Here is a 25,628-nt window from a genome sequence, read left to right as displayed (position 1 = left end):
TGGAGTGAAGTATCGAACGCTAGTCAAAACTCTCAGGTCATAACGAAAGGACTGACATCATTCGTGTTCTTATGTTGTGACGATCGGTTCGATTGCAAGTTTGACCTTTAGACGACAAAAAACAGCGAGGATAATTTATTCCAGGTTGAAATTGATTTTTGCGGGTTGTATAAAAATGTCTTCAGCTTTGGATTTCTACCGCGTCGGCGATGCAGTCTGCGACGAAATTCTCGGTCTTCTGGAAATGACCGCCAATGAAACGCTGAAGAAACAGGACGTGTTTCGAGTTGGAGTGTCAGGTGAGTGAATAAATTAATTTTCAATGATCATTGTTTATTCGACTCTATTTTAGGAGGTTCAATCGCAAATATCTTATCGGAGGGTATGTACGATTTGCGCTCGGACTTCAGTAAATGGCAAATTTTCCTCTGCGACGAGCGCATCGTCCCGGAAGATGACAAAGAATCGACATACGGCGTCTACAAACGGGACCTGTTGGACTGTCATCCGGAGTTTCCCAAATCGGCTTTCTTTCCGGTTAACTGTAGTTTAAGCCCGCAGGAAGCAGCCACGGACTATGAAAAAACCATTCGCAAGGCGTTTGGCTTGGAGAATTCAAAAGACATTCCATCGTTCGATTTGTTGATTCTGGGAATCGGACCAGATGGCCACACAGCTTCGCTCTTTCCCGGCCACCCATTGTTGGACGAAAAGGTAAAACTGATTGCACCGATCGAGAATTCCCCGAAACCACCGCCGAAGCGGGTGACCATGACATACCCATTGATCAACAGTGCGAAGGTTTGCCTGTTTGGTTCGCAGGGTGAGTCCAAGGCGGACATACTGAAGAGCATTCTCGTCGACAAGGATCAGTCTCTTCCGGTGACCAGAGTAGATCCCAAAAATGGGCGCTTGATATTCGTGGCGTGCGATGGAGCTGCCAGCAAAATTGACGGCAATCCAAGTCGTAAGGCAAAGGCCTAAAAAGCGGAACGTAATTGCATTTATCGGTTTTTAAAGTGCCTCGAGCTATCAGTGGAAGCGTTATTTTTAAGTACACAATCAGTAACACGTAAGAAGTCTTTTGATAAAAAATAAATTTTATATGTTTTATGACCTAACAGAAAGCAGTGTTTCAGTATAAGTTCTTTACATATGTATCATTACAATGCTGGTATAATCGTTTGGTTGTGTATAAATCTGGCAAAAGTTCTGATAATCGAATCTGACCCTGTCACTTTATAGCATGATCATGCATATAGAAAGGGTTATTGTCTGGTAGCTTCAGATAGAGCCGCTTTTTTGTTCTCAAGCGAGTAAAAGGATATTCTGAAATTAATCCCGTAATGGCTGCTAGGGTGGGCCTGGTCAACTGGAACGCTTGCTCGCTAAAGAGCAAAATAATTGAGCTGAAGGATTTCCGTGAGGAGAAGGAAATAGACTCGGCGTTTATCACCGAAACGCACCTAAAACCGGAGGTGAACGTCAACATCCCAGACTTCCGCATCGTGCGACTCGACCGGCCGACCAGCGGAGGCGGTGTGGCTATCGCTCTTCGCTACAACATCAACTGTCGTCTGCTTCCAAGATTCCAGCTCAGTGTCATCGAGGCCATCAGTGTCGAAATCATCACTGCTTTCGGCACAATCGCACTCATCGTGTCGTACTTTCCAACGCAAGCCAAAGCCGGCGATGGACCTTCAGAGGGACATCGTCAAGCTGACGCGGAGGCAAGCCCAGTATATCATTGCCGGCGACTTGAATGCCAAACATCAAGCCTGGGGCAACAGTCGCGGCAATCGAAACGGCACCATCTTGAGCAACGACATGGAGGAAGGCCACTACACGATCTTGAGCCCGAATTCCCCCACTCGGCTGAGTCGGTCCGGTATCCACGCAACCCTCGACCTATACATAACGAACTTGAATGATCACGTATCGCACCCGGTCGTCCACCAGGAGCTCAGTTCGGATCACTATCCGGTGGTGGCGGAAGTGGGCTCCTCGGTCAATCGGCACCAGCAGTTACGGCGAAATTACCATCGAGTGAACTGGCAGCGGTTCCAGCAGTGCGTCGACAACACCATCAAATACGAGGTGCGTCCGGAGACGCCGGAAAGTATCGACCGCCAGCTGTGCGCCATCGAAGAGCCAATCTCGGTGGCCAGAGAGCAGCATGTCTCGACGGCTCGGCAGGTAAGCAACTCCTTAAACATCGATACACTCACCAAAGATTTGATTCGATTGCGGAATGTCACTCGCAGGCAGTTTCAGCGTATTGGACTGCCTGAGCTTAAGGCACGCTGCAATCGAATTACAAAAAATATCAAGGCCAGAATGGTGGACCTAAAAAATAACGACTTCTCAAAAAGATCCGCACTCTCCCAGATTATGCTAAGCCGTTCTGGAAAATGACCAAAATACAAAAATCCAAGATTCGACCCATTCCACCTTTGATCCCACTAGACCAGAGGTTCCCAAACTTTTGGATATGCGACCCACCTAGCAGAATCCCATATTGCCTGCGACCCACCAGGTACCAAATATGCACTGATTTTGTGAAATTAGATAAAAGATTGGACAAACTATAATAAATTGCTTTATATACCATAATTATATTTGTCAAAAATTCGTCATTTTTTTGGATTGGATGTGGATTGGTTTTGGATGGAATTTGAATTTGAATTTGGGTTGGATTTGGATTATTTTATTCAGATTGAATTTGGATTGGATTTCAATTTGATTTGGATTGGATTTGAATTAGATTTGAATTAGATTTGGATTGGATTTGAATTATATTTGGATTTGATTTAGATCGGATTCGAATTGGATTAGGATTGGTTTTGGATTGGGTTCGGGGCTTACAGTTGGATTGTAAAGGACTTCTTTCTACTTGCCCAAATATCGTATAAAAAAAAGGCCGTTGACCTCGTCAGCTTTGTTGTTTTTTAATCATCTAACCATTAGTTAGATCTTAATTCAAAATATGGAATAAATTTGTGGGACAAAATAGTAACAAAATTATGAATTAGAATTTGTCTTTCGCGATCCACCACTGAACAGCCCACGACCCCCCTGGGGGTCACGACCCACAGTTTGGGAACCTCTGCACTAGACAATAATGGCTCTAAAGATCGCTTGATAACTCCTGCAGAGAAGGTCGCTGAAATATGTCGTCACTTCGTCAGCTCACACAATCTTGGGCAGAACATCATCAGTCCACACGAAGCAGCCGTCAACGAGCATGCTAACAACAGCCATTTGATTCCCAACGACATCTCGGAGGAGTTGAAGATCTCAGCTGGCGAATTGACGGCCTATATCAAATCATCGAAGAACATGAAGGCCCCAGGCTTCGACAGCATCCTGAATCTCGAGCTCAAACACATGAGTGCTCCGTTCTTTGAGCACCTCTCGCTGATCTTTAATCAGTGTCTCCGGCTCAGCTACTTCCCATCGTCCTGGAAGTCAGCGAAAGTCATCCCCATCCGGAAGCCTGGGAAGGATCCTTCCTCCCCCAAAAGTTATCGTCCAATCAGCCTTCTCTCAGGATTATCTAAGCTATTCGAAAAAGCTATTCATCACCGGTTACTTGAGTCTGCCGAAAATCTCAACATCTTGCTCGAGGAACAGTTTGGTTTCCGACGCGGTCGGTCAACTGCAGTGTTGTAAAATGTCATTTGCATTCGTTTGTATAATTTTCCCAGAACTTTTTTCAGAAGGTAGCTATCAATTCATGTTGTATGACGAACTTATAGCGGTTAAATAGGCCTACAACTTTGTCTAACGAGACTTTGCTGTAAATATGTAATCTGGGGCGTGGGAGGCAAAATGTCATTCAAATGACATTATGTCAAATGACACGTGACATTTTGGAGAGTTTTCACTCTCCAGCCTTTGATGTTATACTTAGAGCAATGTACCCTTGGACAAAAATATAACCCTACTCAAGCGTTATGAGTACATTCAAAATTATGGAAGAAATTTTGCTTCTAAAGAAAGTTATGAACAAATTAGTCAAATGACATGCAGATGACATTTTACAAGCCTGGTCAACTGTACACCAACTGACCCGAGTTGCCAACGTCCTCAGACGGAACAAGTTTGTCTCGAAAACATCCGCCATGGCCTTACTCGATGTCGAGAAGGCATTTGACAATGTATGGCATGATGGCCTGGTGTACAAACTACAACGCATCAATCTTCCCAGCTACCTGGTGAAAATCATCAACAATTACCTGTCGGCAAGGACATTCCGGGTCTCAATCAGCGAAGCGAGTTCCAATGCGCACAACATCGTCGCATGCGTCCCCCAGGGCAGTATCCTCGGGCCCCTGCTTTTCAATCTGTTCACCTCCGACATGCCAGAACCTCCAGAAGGCGGCATTCTGTCTCTGTTCGCAGATGACACATCCATCGTCTACAACGGTAGAGTGATCAGAGCGCTAGTGGCAAAACTCCAACGAGGCCTGGATGCCCTGACAGAGTACCTCACCAGCTGGAAGATCTGTATCAACGCGGCGAAGACCCAGGTCATCATTTTCCCCCACTCCAAATCCCCTAAACATGTTCCGCCTGGGGACTGTAAAATCATCCTCAATGGCACGACTGTGGAATGGGCCAATTAGGCCGACTACCTTGGCTTGACCCTCTACAGCAAGCTTATTTTCAGGCAACAGGTTGACAAAACGGTGACAAAGTGTAACGTTTTGTTGAAACTACTGTACCCTTTGATCAACCGCCGGTCGTCATTGTCCCTGAAAATAAGCTTGCTGTCTACAAGCAAATCATCCTCCCTGTGATCGAATACGGCATGCCGGTCTGGGAGAGCTGCGCTAAAACCCACCACCTCAAACTTCAACGGGTCCAAAACAAATTCCTGAGGATGATCCTCAACACCCCTCCCAGGACAAGAACAACCGAGGTCCACCGTCTGGCCGGGATGAAAACCTTACATTAACGCTTTGGTGAGTGTAAAGAAAAGTTTAGGGTCCGTTGCTTGTACTCGGACCAAGAAGTTCCAATCTAGGTTATCAAATTTTTATTGTAAATATGAATGTACATAGTAGTTAGGTTATCAAATTTAAAAAAAACACACTTAAGGCCGTAATGATATATTATATTTTAAAACTCAGATACCAATATAAAAAAAAATCAAATCGAAGTTGATGGGCCAAACCGGTCGATCACTGTATATGTATAAACAAAATAATTGTAGAACAAAAAATGATTGCATAAAAAAGAATTTTACTACTACTACTACTGGAAAAGACTCATTCCATCATCGAACGCTGAAACGGAAACTAGGAAATTATCCAGCTTTCCACGCTGGCCATAATGGCGGATGCCATAAAAATTTTGACGTTAACTGCTTCCCGACACTGAACTGAAATTTTCGTCTCAGCATGCAGACGTTTTTCGTCGCCAACGACAACCTGGAATTTGTTATTTTTTCAACAACAAGGAAATACACGCAAGTACCGAAACACTTTTTCTCTGTTTTCCCTCTTGATTTGTATGCATCTTTTCTATTGAAAATTTCATTTCAGATGTTGTGGAATGAAATGAATACAATTGGAATGAATACAATTATTGTTGCAATTATCAAACGCTTACCGCCAATAAGACTCGTGCCGAAGGATTGAGACATGTGCATGGTCACTTCGGAAACAATAAAAAAACATGCAAGCTATCAAGACTACAAATAAATTGAGGAATTAATGTTGAAATAAATTCGTTATTCATATATTATCTATTACATGCTTAATCTACATTCACCCATCAATTATGTAAACCTTAGAATATAGTTTAGTCACCAGAAGTGATTAAGAATTTGAACTTTCGGGTTTTCTACATTATTAATTAGCATTTGCTGTAGGAAACTTCATTCAGTGTTTCAACAATTATTAAATATGAAGGTGTAAGATTTTCGACCTCTGCATTCGTATGTTATATTATAGGTAGTACGCATGCTCTGGCTTGCAGTGTAATCTAGAAACCGTACTGGGATCAACCATAATTAGCCTAAAGTTCTATCACGATCTAAATGACATCTCATGACGACACATCAACACAATCCTGTGCAAAATGTTAGAAAAAGAAATCTTTAGAAAGGAAAGAAAATTACTATCAATGGAGAGAAGAGGCCGATAGCGTTTTATTTACGGTACCCCCGGATATTGCTCGGGATCAGCAATTTCCTGACTACCGGTAATAGACCGAAGAATAGATGCGAAGACCGAAGCTCGAAGAAATTCCGTTTCATCACCAATGTACTGACCACTTCAATGCACTGTATCCTATTCTTAGCCCTTGTCTCTAACAAGTAAACAATTTATTACCAAAATTTCGAGTTAAAGGGGCGTAGTTTTCTCTTTATTTTCATAGTGTCTTATGTGTGAAATTTCATCGGGGACACTTTCGCGATGATTTCACAGCAGAATCAGGTTCAACTCTAAATGTTTGATTTTCGGAGCAAATTTTTACGTCTATTGTTGAGACGTGTAGACATCGCAGAATGAAAAAGGCCCTCAAATATCTGAAAGAAAGCAGAAATTAGAAATATTTCAAATTAATTACGAAATGTTAAATTCCCACATGAATTTTCTTGTTGACAAAAAATAAACAACACATTGGCTGTTATTGGTAACGTAAAATATCTGTTTGCTTAGATGATAATTTCAGTTCAGTGTTGGGAAGCAGTTAATGTCATTTTTTTTATAGCATCCGCCATTATGGTGAGCGTGGAAAGCTGGATATCGGTCAGCATCAGAAGGAAGAATAACCTCGCAAGCAACCCCAACCACCCACCCGCTTCCATAATTTGGATTTGGTAAGCGCGTCGGCACAATTGATGGAAGAGGGAATCCTGTGAGCGAGCCCAAACACCCTTACCACATAAGTATGGACGAAGATCACCTTTCAAGTCCGTTGTCTCCTCATGGAACAATTCGAAACTTCGACACTAATATCCAAGCTCAAGTCAAAATTACGTTGAGGATAAAATGGAAGACTCCAAAAGTGAATCTGCTCTTATCTGTGGTACGGAATACAGAATCAAGGTAGGCTCGTAAAGAAAATGACAGTTCTAAAGTGACGTGATTGCTATCGCAGTATGAAGAGTATGAACGAGTGCAAAAGAAGGCCAAACTAAATCGTAGAGCGTTGGCTTGCTTCGCCCCAAGTAGCGATACCAATGACGTCAATTGTTTACTATGAAAATTGATGTTTACATACGTTACGATAGTGCCTTGTTTTTGTATGCCGTGGGTACCCAATGTTAAACTTGAATAGTAAGTGAAACAAACGAAAAAAAAGCCAACTTGGCTAAACTAAAGAAATATCATTCATTGTACATATTTTAAATTTGAAAGAAAATAATTTTTCATGTTTTTTATTTGCAATAATGCATGTTTTTTTATTTGCAATGAATTAAGGCTCCCCCAGACCTAAGCGATTTCATCGTTGCGACGGCGACAACTAGTCGCCGCGATTCTATCGTTGGGTCGCTGCAGGCAATGTTCAATTTACGCTTCCACACCAACGGCAGCAGAATCGCTGTCGCCAAGCGATAGAATCGCGTCGCGTGTGTTTGGGGGAGCCTTTAAAATGTGCACAGTAAAAAAAATTTTTTTTACCTTTAAAAATATCATGTTTGTCACAAAAACTCAATTATCTCAAAACCCTATCTTTTTAAGAACATAAACGGAAAACGGTCCATTATATTAGCTATCTACCATAAAAATTTGGTGATGGTAAACTAATAAACAAAAAAGTTATGACATTTCAAACATTTCACAATTTTCACATTTAGTAAAAAAAAAATTTTTTTCCGTGTAGGTTATTTCGAGAATTGCAGTTTGATGCAGATTTTATTGTTAAGGGCTTTGCGTGATTTAAACAAGTTGTTTTCATGATATTTTGATTTAATTATTCATAGCATTTATAAGAAACTTAGACACGATTTAGTGTTGTGATCAAAAGTATTGATAATGTCATAATTTTCATTGTACGTGACTGGCGAAAAATTCTTTTAATAGTTTTGAAACCTGTTGATAATAAGAAACATATCAGAAATGTTATTTTCAAGACAAAAGCTGCAAAATCAAAGATTTATATACACGTATACGTCTATAGTTTACCTGCAAAAAATATACCTCTTAGAGAATAGACTTTATGATCGGGAGGAAACGGGTATCTCCAACAACAACAAATGCATGATAGGTACATACCATGACAATGCTCACGAAAAAGCAAAAAATTACTACCACTAAGGTTTTTAAAGATCTTATGGTATTTTTTTTGTTCAGTCAAGCAAATGACACCAAACTAGTCAGTAAAGCTTGAGCTTGATTGTCTGCTCGTAGTTGCTACTCCATTATGACCAGATCAGCTGTTCTTGCATAGGGAACCAACAGATGTTTGCTTGGGACTAGCACACATCTTCAATGTACAAGTACTGGTGATCTCATTTGTTAGGTCATACTGGCGCCTGCCACATCAGAATGCAAGTCAATGTAGGGAAGGGGGAGGAAATGATTTTGCAATCACTCGCCCACTGCAAGCCGAATATACCTCTGCACTTGCCACGAGTTCATGTGGAATTTTTTGGAATTTCTGGGTTTGGTTGGAGAGGCAAAGGTCCGTCTTGGTTAACGAGCTGCCAATGTGATAGATAGGAGAAGGTAACTGATGGAATTTCTAATTGGATGTAGGAAACGAGCTCTATAAGTTCATTTCCAATTCTAGCAGATTACTGTTAGAATACTCAAGTTGAAGGTATAGGAATAGTAATGGAAACGGTATGAAAGTCCATTTCCAGTTCTAGCGATTGCTAGAACATGAGAAATAAAGAGAAAGATACAAAGTAGGAGAATGGAACGGACCTGGGATTGAACCCACGACCTCCTGCGTATGAGGCAGAAGCAGTAGCCATATGACTACCAAGCCCGCTTAATGACACCAAACTAGTCAGTAAAAACTTAAAAGTGATTTTGTTTATTGGAATATAACGAACAACATGAGTAGCCGCTTTCTCAACTGTTGTAGGCCGTTTGATGGAAAAAAATGTTCAAAAGAGTTAAGAAATCTCACCGAAAGCACCATAGATAAACTGAAAGCGACTGGTTATGCTCCAAAATCAAATACTGAGAGCCTTGCCACCGTACCATAAGCAAAATCTGTTTCAACAAATCAATCGGAAGATGAGTGTATCCAAAAGGTCAACATCAAACGCTTTAATGAGGGCATAGCTGGGATAAAAGTGACTCCGATTAAATGGAGTAAGATGGACTACGTTTATTACCCGGAGAAAAAATACCGTGAAATAAACGAAGCTGTACGAAGAAACCTATTCAAATTAGGTCCTGATGATGTGGAAAATACAGACTACGATGAGGTAATTATGTATAAATATGAAGGAAAGGCTCTCGAATGCAGCCACGACAAGGAAAGAAAAATTATTGATTTTGTCGATGCTGCCAAGTTCGTGGTCTATTCAGGATGCCATTGATGAGTTCAAAATTAATAGAAATAAAAAATTAAAGTAAAACTATACTCAAACTGTGCTGATAATAATTCAAAAGTGTTCGATATTGTAAAAAAATTTAATAAAAATAAATAAAAAATAAGTATTAATAAACTGTTTTCATGATATCATAACCCATACCGAAATTCAAACCCAAAACTCTTAGAGTTTCTATAACAACATTGTGTAACTGCCACATTTAATTTAATAATTAGGATAATATGATAGATCGAGTAGAGAGACTCATCGATCATTCCCTTGCAAAAAAAATATTCTGGTGCTGATATTCAATGTCAAATCTAAGATTATTTTTGTGATCTGTTAATTCATTTTTATTTATTTATACATATAATATTTATACATATAATATACATAATATCGATGAATATATAAATATGGAATATCATAAAAACAACTTGTTTAACTCACGCAAGGCCCTTAACAATAAAATCAGCATAAAACTGCGATTCTTGAAAAAAATACACGGAAATTATTTTTTTGTTTACTATGTGTGAAAATTGTGAAATGTTTGAAATGTCTTTTTTGTTTATTAGTTTACCATCACCCAATTTTTATGGTAGATAGCTAATATAATGGACCGTTTTCCCTAAAAAAAATACGTTCGTAAAAAGATAGGGTTTTGAGATATTTGAGTTTTTGTGACAAAAATGATATTTTCTTAAGCAAACAAATTTTATTTTTACGGTGTACATTTTTTTAAGAATCACCATTTAGTTGTCTAACTTTGCTGAAAAAATCATAACAATCGAACATTCCGTTTTTGCTGTGCAGCTCTTTGAATATTTGTGAACCATTTTCACATACACCCTTTTGAAAAGCTAGTCGTGACTCAATAAAAAGATTTGATATCGAAAAATGACGATTTAGATGAAATTGAAAAACTGTGCAAAGTTTCAACTCAATAGAAAATCATGAATTAAAAATTTTGTTAAATTTTGATGCAGTTGCTTGAAATCGCTCACCGGCCAAACATTGAAAAAGTACCTGGCGAACATGAACATGGGATATTTATCAAAGCAAAAAACTGTCTTAGCTTTTTTATCACCATTCGAAAAAAAAGTCCACTTTTTTAATGCAAACGTTAGAAGCAAACATTTGAAATCAAATTGAAATTACTCCAGTTGATCTGGTTTTGTCTGGATTAACGGTAAACACAGCAAAAATGAGAGCATATTTTTATACTGTGGATAAAATTGAAAGCATTTTTTGCTGTCAATGAAATCAACATGATAACTAAGTTTGAAATCATGAGTTTATTAATTTGATATCAAATTAAGTATTCGATTGGATTATTCTAATCAGCATTCAAAACCACAACAGCATATTTTGTTTGAAGGTTTCTTATAATCTCCTTAAATTACTCACTTTAGATAATTGATATCCAAATTTGATGAAAAGCTGTTGTTTAATACAAAATTATTTGTTTTTGCTTGTAAAATGAAAATTGTTATAAATGTAAATATTGTAAATAATGAGTACACAAACCTGTAAATAGATACAAATCGTCCGTCGCGAGTTTCAGTCGACGAAAGGGCAAACTGCGAATTATCACTAGATAAGGTCCGAAACAGTTCCAAAATTAATTACGCGCGCACGGGAGTGAAGTGAAAATCATCAGGAAGCGATTCACAGTGACAAAGTGACCCAATTTTCGGAAGAAAGTGGCTTGATTAGTGGAAGAAGAAATTAGACATTGCGGAGGAGCGATCAGGAACAAACGAGAGGAATAGTAGCCGTACACGAACGGCGAGTGCTTGAACATTAATGGTCCTTCGAACTACATGTGAATCAGTGCGGAAAAACACCCAAATGGGAAAAGTGCGAAATTGAAAGCTAAAAGTGTACATGAATTGCAAATGGCCTTTAGTGTATGAAAAGTGTAGTAGCGTCCCCGGTCAGTACCATTTTGTTCTAAAGTGATCGAATTGCAACAAAACCACAGAGCAAATAAACCTATCAATCGCCCATTGAAGTAGTGTCGTGCAGTAGTGTGTGCGAATGTAAACAAGATCAGCTGTGCTGTGAGATCGTTGCTGTTGCTCGGCGGCTTCGTGTGGGAAAAGTGCGGTGTGTCTGAACAAAGATTTGTTGAAAAAATAAATTGTTTCCAAAAGTTTTGTTGCGATTTGAAAAAGTCTTCAAAATCAAAAATAGTGGCACATAAAATTTAACGCACGACCGGAAGTGACGCTACAAAACCAAAATGGCTGAAGAGTTGCAAAGAAAAAAGGCAAATATAATCGATTCGTTGACGTTATTGGAGCGATATGCCAAGGAGTATGAAACGGATTCCAAGCTGAAAGGGCATGTGGAAGCGTGGTCGAAACGTTTGGAGAAGCTGTACGATCAGTACCAAGAAATCGCAGTGCAACTGGAAATACTGTCAACCGAAGACAACCCGATCGACCTGAAGCAAGAGCGAATGAAGATTGATGGCAAATACTATGCGCTCTCCGCCTTCTACCTAAGTAAGTTGTCCAAACCTTCTACTTCTTCCTCTAGCAATGCTATGCCACCCGCTCAGTTGTTTCGAGTAAAGCTTCCTGAGCTGAATCTGCCTAAGTTCAGTGGAAGGTTGGAGGATTGGTGCGTGTTCCGGGATTCATTCGAGTCCACCATCGGTTCCCGGAGTGATATCAGCGCGGTGGAAAAGATGCAGTACCTTAAAGGGGTTGTGGAGGGAGAAGCAGCTCGTATCCTTGATCCTATTAAAATAAGTGAGCAAGGATATAAGGATGCTTGGAGAACTCTTCGGCTTCGGTTCGAAAATAAACGTCAGCTGGTCAAATGCCACATAAAGAGCCTCTTCGACACCCCAGCAATGAAGCGCGAATCAGCAGAAGAGTTGCTGACGCTCGTAGACCATTTTGAGCAGCAATTGTCCGTCCTCAAGAGCCTTGGTGAACCCGCAGACAAGTGGAGCTCTCTCCTGGTGTACCAATTGTCAATCCGTCTGGATCACCACACACTTCGGGAATGGGAGAGCTATTGCACAAGGCTCGACTCGGAAAATATCGCCTCGGTTTTGGGAGGAATCGCCAAGACGGAAGATTTGACCGTTGATGAATCCACGACCATGCCTTCGTACGTCACAATGGTCAACTTCTTGCAGAATTACGCTCGAGTTTTGATTGCAGTCGCTCCTACCAGTCCATCACCACCACCTCTGCCCCGCTTCAAGTCTAAATCAACGAAATCCTTCGCTTATCCTGCAACAGCCACTGCAGTATCGTCCAGTAGTTCATCCGTTCAAGCTTCCACCGTTGGAATTCCAGCAAAGCCATGCGCCAAGTGCGATCAACATCACTATCTCTACCACTGCTCGGACTTCCGGAATCTGGACGTCGGTCAGCGGATGGATTTGGTAAGACAGAAAAGACTTTGTATGAATTGTTTACGATCAAGTTCCCACTTCGCCCGGAACTGTACCAGTCAGGGATGCCGGATGTGCTCCAGAAAGCATCACACTCTTCTTCATACGCACGAAGATTTCCAACATCCTTTTGGTGGACAATCCAGTAGAGTTACACAACCAGGTTCCCAAGTATCCACTCAGTCAGCTTCGCAATCTCAGTTCGCTTCGCAACCTTCCATCCAGCAAGAACTCCCCGCTACCATCACTGTTAACCAAGCCGATGTTCAAGGTGCTTCCGTAGCACCGCAATACGCTCTCGTATCACATGTCAAGGAACCGTGCCCGGGATTCGTTCTCTTGCCTACCGCGCTCGTAAACATCCGAGATGGTAAGGGAAGCACCAAGGTTGCACGCTGCTTGTTGGACTGTGCATCTCAACGGAATTTTATCTCGAGAGCTCTTTGCGAACGACTTCAAATACCACGATCTCGTCTCCCACATTCCATCGTTATTAGTGGAATTGGAAACAAGTCTGTCTCTGTCGAATACCAATCCACAGTCACGCTTATGTCTCGAGTCGCTCCGTTCTCGTTGGATACCTCCATGCTCGTTCTTCCGTCGATAACAGTCAAGCTCCCGCAATTCACCGTAGATACACGTAGCTGGTCGATTCCTCCACACGTGGATCTTGCCGATCCTAGTTTTGCTGTGTCTGGAAGCATTGATCTGATTCTGGGTGCAGCACATTTCTTCCAAGTACTCCGATACGGACGGATAACCATCGGAGAACAGCTGCCGTTGCTGCAGAATACCGAGTTTGGTTGGGTGATTTCCGGTGAGTGCATGCTGAATGATCATGACCATGCAAATCCTCGCACCTGCCAGTTCAGCAACCCATGTGCTATCGAAGAGCTAGTCAACCGATTCTGGCAGCTAGAAGAAGTGCAGGACAACCGAGGCTGGTCTCCCTCGGAACGATTCTGCGAAGAACACTTCATCCGGAATACCACGAGAAATACACATGGTCGCTTCATCGTCAAACTACCCAAGCGCGAAGAGCTTCTGATGCAGCTGAAGGACAACCGATACAATGCAACCCGCCGCTTTTATAGTTTGGAGCGGTCTCTGGAGGCGAATCCGGAGAAGAAAATATTGTATCACAAGTTCGTCAAGGAGTACTTGGAGCTCCGCCACATGCGGGAGGTTGACCCCGGGGAATTCAATATACAGCCACAGTATTTCCTGCCTCATCATGCTGTAATGAAAATGGACAGCTCCACAACAAAACTTCGTACTGTTTTTGACGCTTCTTGCCGCTCAAAATCAGGCCTCTCTCTGAATGATGTTCTGCTTCCTGGTCCAACCATCCAAGACACCTTAGTCAAGATAATCATGCGCTTCAGATTACCTCAATTTGTTGTCGCTGCCGATATTGAGAAGATGTTCCGACAGATCCTGGTCCACCCGTCGGACCAGCCGTTGCAGCGAATCCTTTGGCGTGATGATCCCGATTCACCGTTGAAAATGTTCCAGTTGTGCACCGTTACGTATGGTACTAACAGTGCTCCATTCCTGGCAACCAGAGTGCTTCAAAAGTTAGCAGACGACGAAAAGGATAAATTCCCACAGGCAGCGCATATTTTGCGTCACGACTTTTATGTCGACAATCTTCTTTCTGGTTCTGATGAGGAAAGCTCTCTTGCCGTGACCTGTGGACAGTTGATCACAATGCTCGCTTCAGCAGGTATTACCATCCGGCAATGGTCATCCAACAGTCCAGTTGTTCTTGAAACCATTCCGCCGGAACTTCGCGAAACAAGCACACTAAGAGATCTGGACCACGAAGCGTCCATCACAACGCTCGGTCTGAGGTGGGAGCCATCGACAGACTTCCTATTGTTCAAGCCACCTCACTGGGTTGAATTCCCGGTGCTCAGCAAACGAGCGCTAGCGTCACAGATCAGCAGTCTTTTCGATCCGCTGGGTTTTGCATGTCCAACAATTGCGAAGGCAAAATGAAGCTCCAAGTTCTTTGGAAACTACAACTCGATTGGGATTCACCCGTTCCTCATGAGTTTGGACAAGACTGGCTAGATTTTAAGACTAAACTGTCCGGCTTCGAACAACTCCGCATTCCTCGACACGTTATAAGTCCCGTCTTCAAAAGAAAAGAACTGCACGGCTTTAGCGATGCTTCTCAGATGGGATACGGAGCTTGCGTATATTTGCGTTCAATCCATAGTGAGAACCAGTGCACGGTTCGTTTGCTCATTGCAAAATCCAAGGTCGCTCCCGTCAATATCAAGACTATCCCTCGTCTAGAGTTGTGCGCAGCACTGCTCTTGTCGAAACTTCTGGGTCAGGTTCTGGAGAATATCGACAATACGGTTTCAATTTTCCTCTGGACGGATTCCACCATCGTTCTGAACTGGATTTCCGGAATACCTCAAACCTGGGCTCCATTCGTTGCGAACCGTGTGGCAGAAATACAGGAGCTGACTGTTAAAGCTACATGGAACCACGTACCATCACAAGACAATCCAGCTGACTTCATCTCTCGAGGAATGGATCTCGACGAACTTGTGGCATGTGCACTGTGGTGGCATGGACCACATTGGCTTAGTTTTGCAACGTGTCCGTGGCCGGAGAAATACATTCCCAAGGCGAACATCAACGAAGAAAGACGACAAGTAGTAGCTTGGCAGGCAATCGAAGAAGATAAAGAGGATTTAATCTACCGTTATTCCAATCTTGGTTATCTCCTCCGAATCGGTTCTTGGCTCCGCCGATTCTGCGACAACTGCGTTCGCAGCAAGAAGAAGGAACCACTAGCAACAGGATTCCTTTCTCCGGAAGAAATCGATCGTACGCTTATTACACTAATTCGTCGAGTTCAGCAGCTCCATTTCAAAGAAGAATACCGCCTGCTCAATTCAGGTCAACCGGTGGGTCATCAGTCGAAACTTCGCTTCCTTCATCCAGAAGTGGTGAACGGAATAATCAGAGTTGGAGGTCGTCTACACAACGCATCAATATCTATCGACGAGAAGCATCCCATCGTTCTACCGACCAAGAATCGATTAACTGAAATGATTGCAAGGAGGGAGCATCTTAAGACTCTCCACGCCGGTCCAAATTTGTTGCTGTCCACTATACGCCAACGATACTGGCCTCTTGGCGGCCGGAATTTAGTGCGTAGAATTGTCCACAGTTGTATGGTCTGTGCACGTGCGAAACCCAGAACTCTTGAGCAGTTGATGGGAAATCTACCGAGTGTAAGGGTCAATCAGGCGTATCCGTTCGAGAACGTTGGAATCGATCTCGCAGGCCCAATCTACGTTCGCACTATGTTACGAAGCTCCCGTATCACCTTATTGAAAGCATACATTGTCGTGTACGTCTGCATGGCAACAAAGGCAGTCCACCTGGACCTTGTCATGGATCTGACTACTGAAGCATTCATCGCCTGTCTTCGACGGTTCACCGGTCGTAGAGGGATTCCCGCACATATCTACTGTGACAACAGGACAATCTTTGTCGGGGCTCATCAAGAATTGAAGGAACTTCGAAAACTATTCATCGGACAACAGCATCAAGAAGCAGTAGCCAAGGCATGTGCAGATGATAGTATTCACTTCCATTTCATTCCGCGCGGTCGCAAACATTTGGCGGCATCTGGGAGGCCTGAGTGAAGTCCGTAAAGTATCTGTTGCGAAATCCTTGGCATTGCCAACTTATCCGAGATCCAACTTCAAACTGCACTAGTACAGATTGAAGCCCAATTAAACTCACGCCCGATTACACCAATACCCATCAATTCATCGGACGAAATGGCCCTCGGGCCAGGCCACTTTCTAATCGATCGGCCCCTTAATGCTATCCCAGAACCAAATTTGCAGTGTTTTCCCGAAAACCGACTGTCCCGTTGGAAACGTGATCAATTGCTGACGCAGCACTTCTGGTCACGTTGGCACAAAGATTACTTAGCAACCCTGCAAAATCGATATCGATGGACTAGGGAATTAAGTAATCTGGCAATCGGTTCAATCGTCGCTTTGGTTGATGAGCGTTGTCCGCCGCAGAAATGGCAGCTTGGTCGTGTACTAAGCGTACTACCTGGTACAGACGGGCTCATCAGAGTAGCAAACGTGAAGACATGCACTGGAATAACACAACGCGCCATCGGCAAGCTTTGCTTGCTACCAGTGGAGGTAGAGCCAGCCAACGTAGCTACGTATCAAGAAAACGATGGAAATGCGCCAGTCGAGGGGTCTCCTGGCCCAAGCTCGGGGAATCGAGCGTGTTCCTGGAGCATCTGTAAAGAGGAACGAAGCTCTCCGTTGGGTCTTCGGACCCAACGGACGGGACTTCGACCATAGGCAAGTACCCTTTCGTTCCCTTTCATTCAGAAATATAGCCGTTCAACCCTTCCAGACTCGTACAGCTTCCAGACACTCTTCAACTATCTGTAACATCCCCATTCACCAAAGCATCTCGACATCGTTTAGATGAGTCAATCAACGACCAATACTATTCCGCCAGTCGAGGGCTCTCCTGGCCCAAGCTCGGGGGAATCGAGCGTGTTCCTGGAGCATCTATAAAGAGGAACGAGGCTCCCCGTTGGGTCCCCGGACCCAACGGACGGGACTTGTCCACAGGCAAGTACCCTTCGTTCCCTTATTATCCAGACATACAGCCGTTCCACTCTTTCATCCATGTATAGCTTCCAGTCGTTCACTAAACTTTATTCGACCGGAATGACGTCAGCCTCGGTAGAATGTAACTTAACAATTCAACCAAATTCCGCCAAGTGAGAGGACTCCTGGCCCAAGCTCGGGGGAATCGAGCGTGATCCTGGAGCATCTGTAAAGAGGAACAAAGTTCTCCGTTGGGTCCCCGACCCAACGGACAGGACTTGACAATAGGCAAGTGTCCGTTCGTTTCCCTTTCATTCAGAAGCTCAGCCGTTCCCACCTTCCAGATTTTCCGGGTTCCTGTTCCATCTATCCGATAGATTTCAACCGACGACACCAACATCAACATACATATATCGTTCAAGATCAGTCGTCCAAAAGGGGCGTCGAACTGTGTCACAACCCAGTGTATTTGAAATTTTCATTGGCGGCCGGGATGTTTAATACAAAATTATTTGTTTTTGCTTGTAAAATGAAAATTGTTATAAATGTAAATATTGTAAATAATGAGTACACAAACCTGTAAATAGATACAAATCGTCCGTCGCGAGTTTCAGTCGACGAAAGGGCAAACTGCGAATTATCACTAGATAAGGTCCGAAACAGTTCCAAAATTAATTACGCGCGCACGGGAGTGAAGTGAAAATCATCAGGAAGCGATTCACAGTGACAAAGTGACCCAATTTTCGGAAGAAAGTGGCTTGATTAGTGGAAGAAGAAATTAGACATTGCGGAGGAGCGATCAGGAACAAACGAGAGGAATAGTAGCCGTACACGAACGGCGAGTGCTTGAACAGCTGTTTTTTAAATTTTAAATATCCATTCAATTAATTGAGATCAAATAATGTTTTCAATATAACAGCAGAGTTTAATATAAATTTTCTCTCATTTTGTTAACCGACTTTTCACGAGTTTGGACTATGTGAAATAGAGAGGAATTTTACGAACAGCGCAGGCCACTTCAGAGTCAGATTTGCAATGAAATGAAAATAGTATAGACAAGAACCTTTTGTTCTATGCAATCGTGTGATAACAATGGATTTCTGTGATAACAAAAAAACCTTTTTTTATGGTCGTAAAAATAAAATAAATTATATTACAGTATAATACATGGGTTTCTCATACATATATCACAATCCATTATTAAAAAGTAATACTATTCAGCACTTGGGTAAGTAATCAGCTTTGATGAGCCTTGTTTTTTGTATTGTTTCACAATTCGTACCTTCCCTATTGGCAGCTCTTTGCGTCTTATTTTAAAACATGGCCGATTCAGCAGTCTTCGTTGATGAATTTTTTGTACTCTTGATGAAGGTTAGAATCAATTGGACCCCAGTCTTGCGATGGTCGGAAAGCGTTCAACAATTTCTGAAATGTCAAAAAGTATTGTTTATATCTTTAGGTTAGGAAAGTAATATAATCGTAACTCACTTCTGTCCAGTTTTTTCCATCTTGTTTCAAAACAGCGATAGTCCCCCAAATTGGCAATTGAAGAAGGCCAACTGCAGCTATCAACCACCCAATATCTATAAATGCACAATGATATTTTATTTCTTGACTACGAACAATACATCACGTCTTAACTCACCGTAAGCGATATTTGGATAGACATAGCCTTGATAAGTCAGAGGTTCCAACGATACTAAATTGTAGATCAAGATGGCGGCCATCAGCAGAGGAGTGAACCACTTCCAACATAGCCGCCAGTACAAGCTTGGCCGGGTACCGAGCATGAATTCCACATCCTTGCAAAGCCGATCAACACCGTAGATCCATCCAATTGTGATCAACTCTGCGATAGCCAGTACCAGCGCGATGAACGAAGCTCCGAAATGGTCGACCAGTGTCAAAATGTACTGACCACCCGGTGTTACGTAGACGCTTCCCAATGCCACTCCACAAATGGCAATCCCCGTAGCGGCGTGCCAGTTTTTGACCTTCGGGAACTGATCCCTGATCACGGTCATCACACACGAGGTCATCGCCACGTTACTTCCAATGCCCAGCACGAACAGCATGAAGAAGAACAGCACTGAAAATGCCTGCGGCAAAAAATCAAACTTCGCAATTGCTTCCGGGTAGGAGATGAAAGCCAAACCAGCTCCAGATTTCACCACGGATCCAACATCAGTGCTACCGACAACGTGCGCCAAATGGCCGAGAATCCCAAATATCGTACATCCGGCCAACAGTGACGTTAAAGTGTCAATAGTGGTCACGATGTTGGCATCCCGTTGCACGTTGTGGCGGAACTTGTTGTACGACGAGTACATGACGATATTACCGAAGCATATCGATAGCGAAAAGAAGCACTGGGTAACGGCCGCGTACCATACACTGGGGTCCAGTATTTTGTCCCACTGGGGCTTGAGGAAGTAGATGATGCCGTTGATTGCACCGGGTAGCGTGCAAGCCCGAACCAAAAGGATACCCATCACGACGTATGGGAACAGGGCCAGGAAGTAGGATGCCTTTCCGGCACTTCGAACACCTGTTGGGAGGAATACGGAACGATTGGTGAAAGTTTACAGACACAGTATGATGTATGACTTACCGCGGATAAGAATTAGTAATACCATGGACCACGATAGGCATAGAAACAACGTTAGTTGCCAGTCTGGAAGTCCAATTCCGTCATGGATGCTGTCGATTTCTTTTAGAACTACACGTCTGTTGAAGAGAAAGAAATGTGAGAATCACGCCATCCTATTTCAACGTGAAACATAGAACATACAAATTGTTAAAATGTCCAACCGAAGAAAGAATGTTATTAGAGAAATAGATGTTACGCATAGATCTATTTATAATGAACCTATAAGAAAATTACGATCCGCAAAATAGTAAAAATCTCATGAAATAGTTTTTTTTCTTTATTAATGTGATTCTTCACTCGTCAGTAGTACCAAGTCCAGGGGCACTTGGAAGGGGGAGGATGTAGGATTTGCCACCCTCAGGTCCAACCGTGGGACCTTCCATTGGCAAAATTTTACTTCAATTGATCTGAATAATAATATTTAAAAATAAACTTAATACAGTGATATCCCGATCTTATCACCCCCTGGTGAATTTTGGGTTGATAAAATAGGGCAATAGGTTGATAAAATCGGAAAAAGAATATATTCATTTTTGAAATTCATTTCACAAATATGAACGAGTTTATGCCTTGGAAAGGCAAAACGCGTTAACGGTTACCGTTATTTCTTTACGAAAATTCTTACAGAATCCTTCACAGGTCCTCAAACGTCGTTTACAATTAATCACAGGCGGTAATTGTTTTTCATGAAAATCATTCTTGTTTGCGATGTTATTTACAAAAATAAAAAGAACGACTAAAATTTTCTATTTTTTTGGGTGACAAAATCGGGTCGAAAACGTGAAGGAAACGTCGAGGAATGCCCGAAAACTCCCGAGATCGATTTCAGGATGCCTGTACGGATATTTGGGTTAAACTTGTTTGCACAGGCCACCATCTTTTAGAAAACAGATGAAAGCGATGATGCTGGCAGGTATTCCATAGGTGTCTCTAGGAACCTGATATTCGTGGCATCGACAAAGTGTTCTACAGTGTTGCGAAAGTCACAGACGTCGCATCTTATACGGAAAGTTACGCGATAGCCGCGTGTGGTCGGGCCGTAGCCGGGAGATGATTTGCTGCTTTTTCAGGTTGGGTAACTCTGTCCATTCTGATGTGGTCATATCACGTCATGTCGATACTGCACATATCACGGAGGCTGTCTGAGACAGCAAAATCGGACCCGGTGATTCCAATATCGACTCCATGGCTCGAAACCGACCCATCCGTAAACCTGTGCTCGTGGTTGTTGAAAGTTGAAAGTGTTGAAAGTTACGGTGGCTTTCGATCCTTAAGCGTAGCGTCCTGCTGTTGGTTCGACGAGGCTTGGATAAAATCCGAACTCTGATCCTACAACTTACTTTGACTTTGCGGAAATGCGGAAGGAACGAAAGGCTCTGGCTGATGGAGACTCCAAGAACTTTGCCAGTTTCTTTCAGCTAAACCACTGCCACTAAACCGCAATCATTTTTAACTACGCATTTTCGGCACTCAAATTATCGACTTGTGCAACTATAATTCAATATTAAATATCTTAATTAATACGAGAATAAATGCACATCACATCTGTAGCCTGCAATAAATCCTATCACTTCTAACAGCATCTACAATCTATTGTTGCTTCGTAGCGATGTGATGGGTGTATCATTCGTTGGCTCGGCTACGGAGCAGTTGTCTCCTGCTGACAAGGTTGCCAAATTTGAAACGGTGTCATCAACATCCCCCTCCTCGTAAGACTGAGTGTCGGTCTCAGCTTTACTGGTTCCTGCGATGTCTAGCACTGCCAGTTTGGTAACCGGCCTTCTAAAAACTCCGCTCGATGTCGGCACAACGAACTCTGCCATCACAACCTCGCACCACATCCAAGATTCGTCCTCGAGTCCATACGTTGCGTCTCTTATCTTCGACTATAACCACTGAGTCTCCAACCTAAATTGCATTGACATCTCCAAACCATTTAGTACGACGTGTAAGCGTAGGAAGGTATTAGCGCTTCAAAAAATGATCCAAGTTTGCTTGTAAGGTATCCCAACTTTCCTACTTCTCTCGAAGGTTGCTTCACGCCCCTTGAACTCCCCAACAGAAAATGGTTTGGCGTAAGCGCCTTTTGTTCTGAAGCATCCAGCGGCAAATACGTTAAGGGGCGGGAATTTACGATTGACTCTGCTTCGACCAGGTATGTTAACAGTGCTTCATCATCGAGTTTCCTGTCCTGCGGTAGGCTTGTTAGCGCAGTCTTGATGGAGCGTACAAGACGCTCCCATGAACCCCCCATGTGTGGGGCAGAAGGGGGTATGAAGTACCACTTCGTTTTGGTATTGGTGAACAATGCTACCGCCTCTTCATCGATTCGCTTCATCTGGTCTCTCAAAACTCCATCTGCTCCGACGAAATTACGTCCGTGATCGGAGTATATTTCTAATGGTGCTCCTCGGCGACAAACGAACCTGCGGATGCAGTCGAGCTTCTGGCAATGGTCCCATCTTATAAACTTTGCACCATTGGCAATTCCTTGATATGGTCTTTACAACCACACGAACCAACGAACCACACACAACAACCGTGGAATGTAGTATCTTTGCCGAAGCTCATTGACGATCGTCTCCGTATTACCATGAAGGTACTTCCTGTGGTAAAAGTTGACGATCAAGTTCGTCACATGGTGTTTCCATGGGAGTATAACAGGATACTTAAGGTCATATTGATGCACGCGCGCAGCTCCAGTTCGGCTGTCGATTCGCAAAAGACTGAACTCGTCTAGCATTGGCTTAAGCTTGTATAGCGAGCTGGTTTTATCAAGTGTAGGCCGCTGATCTTCCGGGAGATGTTTGTTGCTCTCCATGATAGACACCTCGTCCGGATAAACTGTCCATTGTACCATCCTCCAGATTAAAATCTCCGCTGCCTTCAGCTCATCGTGAGTTGGTCCTTTCTCAACGCTAGAGTTTGTTTTCCGGGCGTTGTGGATGGTGAAAAATTGGTAAACGTAAGCCACAGCACGAAGTAGTCTATTCCAGTTGGAAAACCGTTCGAAATTGATAAGAGGCAAACTTATTTGGACGTAGTACTTCGTCTGTTAAGATATTCGGCGTTTTTGGTTTCAGCCAATGTTCTTCCGCCTGGCCTAGAAACTCCGGTCCTTGGATCCAGAGGCTTTCCTCATCGAAACAAGGCCCCTTGCTCCATTTTGTGGCTTCAGCGGTGATATTGTGTCTACTTCATTTTCCTTTGACTCGAGAGAACTTCCCCAACCCGACAAGCAGCAAACTAAAGAGTGCGTGTATCTGCAGTGATCGGAGCAAAGCCTGGCCAAAACGGTTTTGTAATCTGACCAGCACACAGTGGCTAAAACCGTGTTTTAAGCGCGTTTAATTAATATCACCTTTATTATGCAATTTAGCGTAACGGTCTCTTCGAGACATTTGATCAGTAAGTAAATGCGCTTCTTTGAAGGTATTTAGCTTACTGATCAATCCCCCTATAAGTGAGATAAACATTTTGTTTTTTCTGCTTTACAATGGACAAGGTTAATGTTTTCACAAAAGTTGTAGTAAAAGTTCTCCTGAAAAACTTTGTCGAAGACACCGAGTTCGTAATTTCATTACTTTTGAAGATTTGTTACGTTTTATTCCGACAACCCCCTAAAAATGGTTTTTCCATCATAGCTTTTTTATTTCCAATTCTACATTTTTTGCATGTCCTAGAAAGTTATAGATAATAACAAAATACGTCGTTTGGTGGTAATTGCACCTTAAAAACTTGAAAAATAAAAAAGTTATAACAGTTTTAATGTATTTTTTAGTCATATTTGATGTAGTTGTAACTAAGTATAGGGCAAATTGTGGCAAACAATCTCATACGCATATCAAAGTACAAGTAATGGACTTTAATTTAATACTTAAATTGTCGAGTTGTAAGCGAATGTAAGACATGTTTGAACAAATAATTTTTATTGCAATATTAGAAGTGTATTAATAAAAATGCATTCAAGAAGTTGCTTTGCTTATTTAAGATACTGCACAAAATCATTTTAAAGCATTCAATTCGCTAATCGCTGTCGCTATTTTCCACTGCCACTGTTGTCACTGTTTTTGCTGCCAACAAAACTGCCTGTTGTCACAAGCAACGAACGGCGATGTTTTGAATATGCTACTCGTTTCATCTGATCCGTTAATAAGTAGTATTCGCGGAATATTCGTTTTCGGAGGACGCAAAAACTCTTCTGAAGAACTTTTCAAATAGCAGCATAAACAGTGACAACAGTGACAGTGAAAATAGCTACAGCGATTAGCGAATTCAATGCTTTAAAATTATTTTGTGTAGTATCTTAAAAAAGCAAAGCAACTTCTTGAATGAATTTTCATTAATACACTTTTAATATAGCAATAAAAGTTATTTGTTCAAACATGTCTTACATTCGCTTACAACTCGACAATTTAAGTATTAAATTAAAGTCCATTACTTGTACTTTGATATGCGTATGAGATTGTTTGCCACAATTTGCCCTATACTTAGTTACAACTACATCAAATATGACTAAAAAATACATTAAAACTGTTATAACTTTTTTATTTTTCAAGTTTTTAAGGTGCAATTACCACCAAACGACGTATTTTGTTATTATCTATAACTTTCTAGAACATGCAAAAAATGTAGAATTGAAAATAAAAAAGCTATGATGGAAAAACCATTTTTAGGGGGTTGTCGGAATAAAACGTAACAAATTTTCAAAAGTAATGAAATTACGAACTCGGTGTCTTCGACAAAGTTTTTCAGGAGAACTTTTACTTCAACTTTTGTGAAGACATTAACCTCGTCCATTGTAAAGCAGAAAAAAACAAAAATTTTATCTCACTTATAGGGGGATTGATCAGTAAGCTAAATACCTTCAAAGAAGCGCATTTACTTACTGATCAAATGTCTCGAAGAGACCATTAAGCTAACTTGCATAATAAAGGTGATATTAATTAAACGCGCTTAAAACACGGTTTTAGCCACTGTGCAGCAGTAGCGTTGGTGTATCGGGACCGTGTGATTCTCCCCTACGAATGATAGTAATCGTGCTCCCAAAACGGCTGCCATCAGTTCCAAACGTGGCATGGAGGCGTATTTGATCGGCGCAACCTTAGTTTTAGCAGTTACGAGAGGGCATTGTGGATTGCCTTCCGTATCAACGATTATGAAGTATACGACAGCCGAATACGCCGCCTCGCTGGCGTCGACTAATAGATGTGCTTGCAATATGCCATACAGTTCCGCGCTGGCAGCCTTGAAGTAGCATCGAGGTATCTGCATCTCTGTAACTTTTTCAAAAAGCTCGATCTATTTCCGCCACCGATGTACTCGGTCATCCACGCACTCGTCCCAGCTCACTCCGCTTCGCCTTACATCCTGCATAATTATTTTGTCATGTACTAGGAAAGTCGCAAGAAGCCCAAGCGGGTCAAAAAGACTCATCAC

At 42.3% G+C, this 25,628-nt stretch overlaps 4 protein-coding genes across 6 annotated transcripts in view; 3 read left to right on the top strand and 1 right to left on the bottom strand.

The window, feature by feature from the left end:
• On the top strand, positions 1–1,127 carry LOC134220879 (6-phosphogluconolactonase). Its single transcript, XM_062700042.1, has 2 exons — positions 1–299; positions 353–1,127. Exons 1-2 carry the CDS (start codon positions 176–178, stop codon positions 982–984), a joined length of 756 nt encoding a protein of 251 aa, XP_062556026.1. The 5' UTR covers positions 1–175; the 3' UTR covers positions 985–1,127.
• Positions 1,128–11,750: 10,623 nt separating this feature from the next.
• Positions 11,751–14,921, top strand: LOC134222670 (uncharacterized). Its single transcript, XM_062701830.1, has one exon. The coding sequence runs from the start codon at positions 11,751–11,753 to the stop codon at positions 14,919–14,921; it is 3,171 nt and encodes a 1,056-aa protein (XP_062557814.1).
• On the top strand, positions 14,918–16,594 carry LOC134222669 (uncharacterized). Its single transcript, XM_062701829.1, has one exon. It carries the CDS (start codon positions 14,918–14,920, stop codon positions 16,592–16,594), a length of 1,677 nt encoding a protein of 558 aa, XP_062557813.1.
• A 2,073-nt stretch (positions 16,595–18,667) lies between these two features.
• Positions 18,668–25,628, bottom strand: part of LOC134225345 (sodium-dependent nutrient amino acid transporter 1-like) — an 80,920-nt gene continuing 73,959 nt past the window's right edge. For all 3 annotated transcript variants that reach the window (XM_062705336.1, XM_062705338.1, XM_062705337.1), the window contains exons 5-8: positions 20,151–20,266; positions 19,185–20,087; positions 19,028–19,122; positions 18,668–18,964 (exon numbers count right to left, since the gene is read on the bottom strand). In XM_062705336.1, the coding sequence (XP_062561320.1) occupies positions 18,869–18,964; positions 19,028–19,122; positions 19,185–20,087; positions 20,151–20,266 (1,210 nt within the window). In that variant the 3' untranslated portion in view covers positions 18,668–18,868. The remainder of the gene's footprint in view (positions 18,965–19,027; positions 19,123–19,184; positions 20,088–20,150; positions 20,267–25,628) is intronic.

Source organism: Armigeres subalbatus, chromosome 3 (genome assembly GCF_024139115.2).
Source record: "Armigeres subalbatus isolate Guangzhou_Male chromosome 3, GZ_Asu_2, whole genome shotgun sequence".
Lineage (NCBI taxonomy): Eukaryota > Metazoa > Arthropoda > Insecta > Diptera > Culicidae > Armigeres > Armigeres subalbatus.
This window is presented reverse-complemented; position numbering and strand designations above follow the sequence as displayed.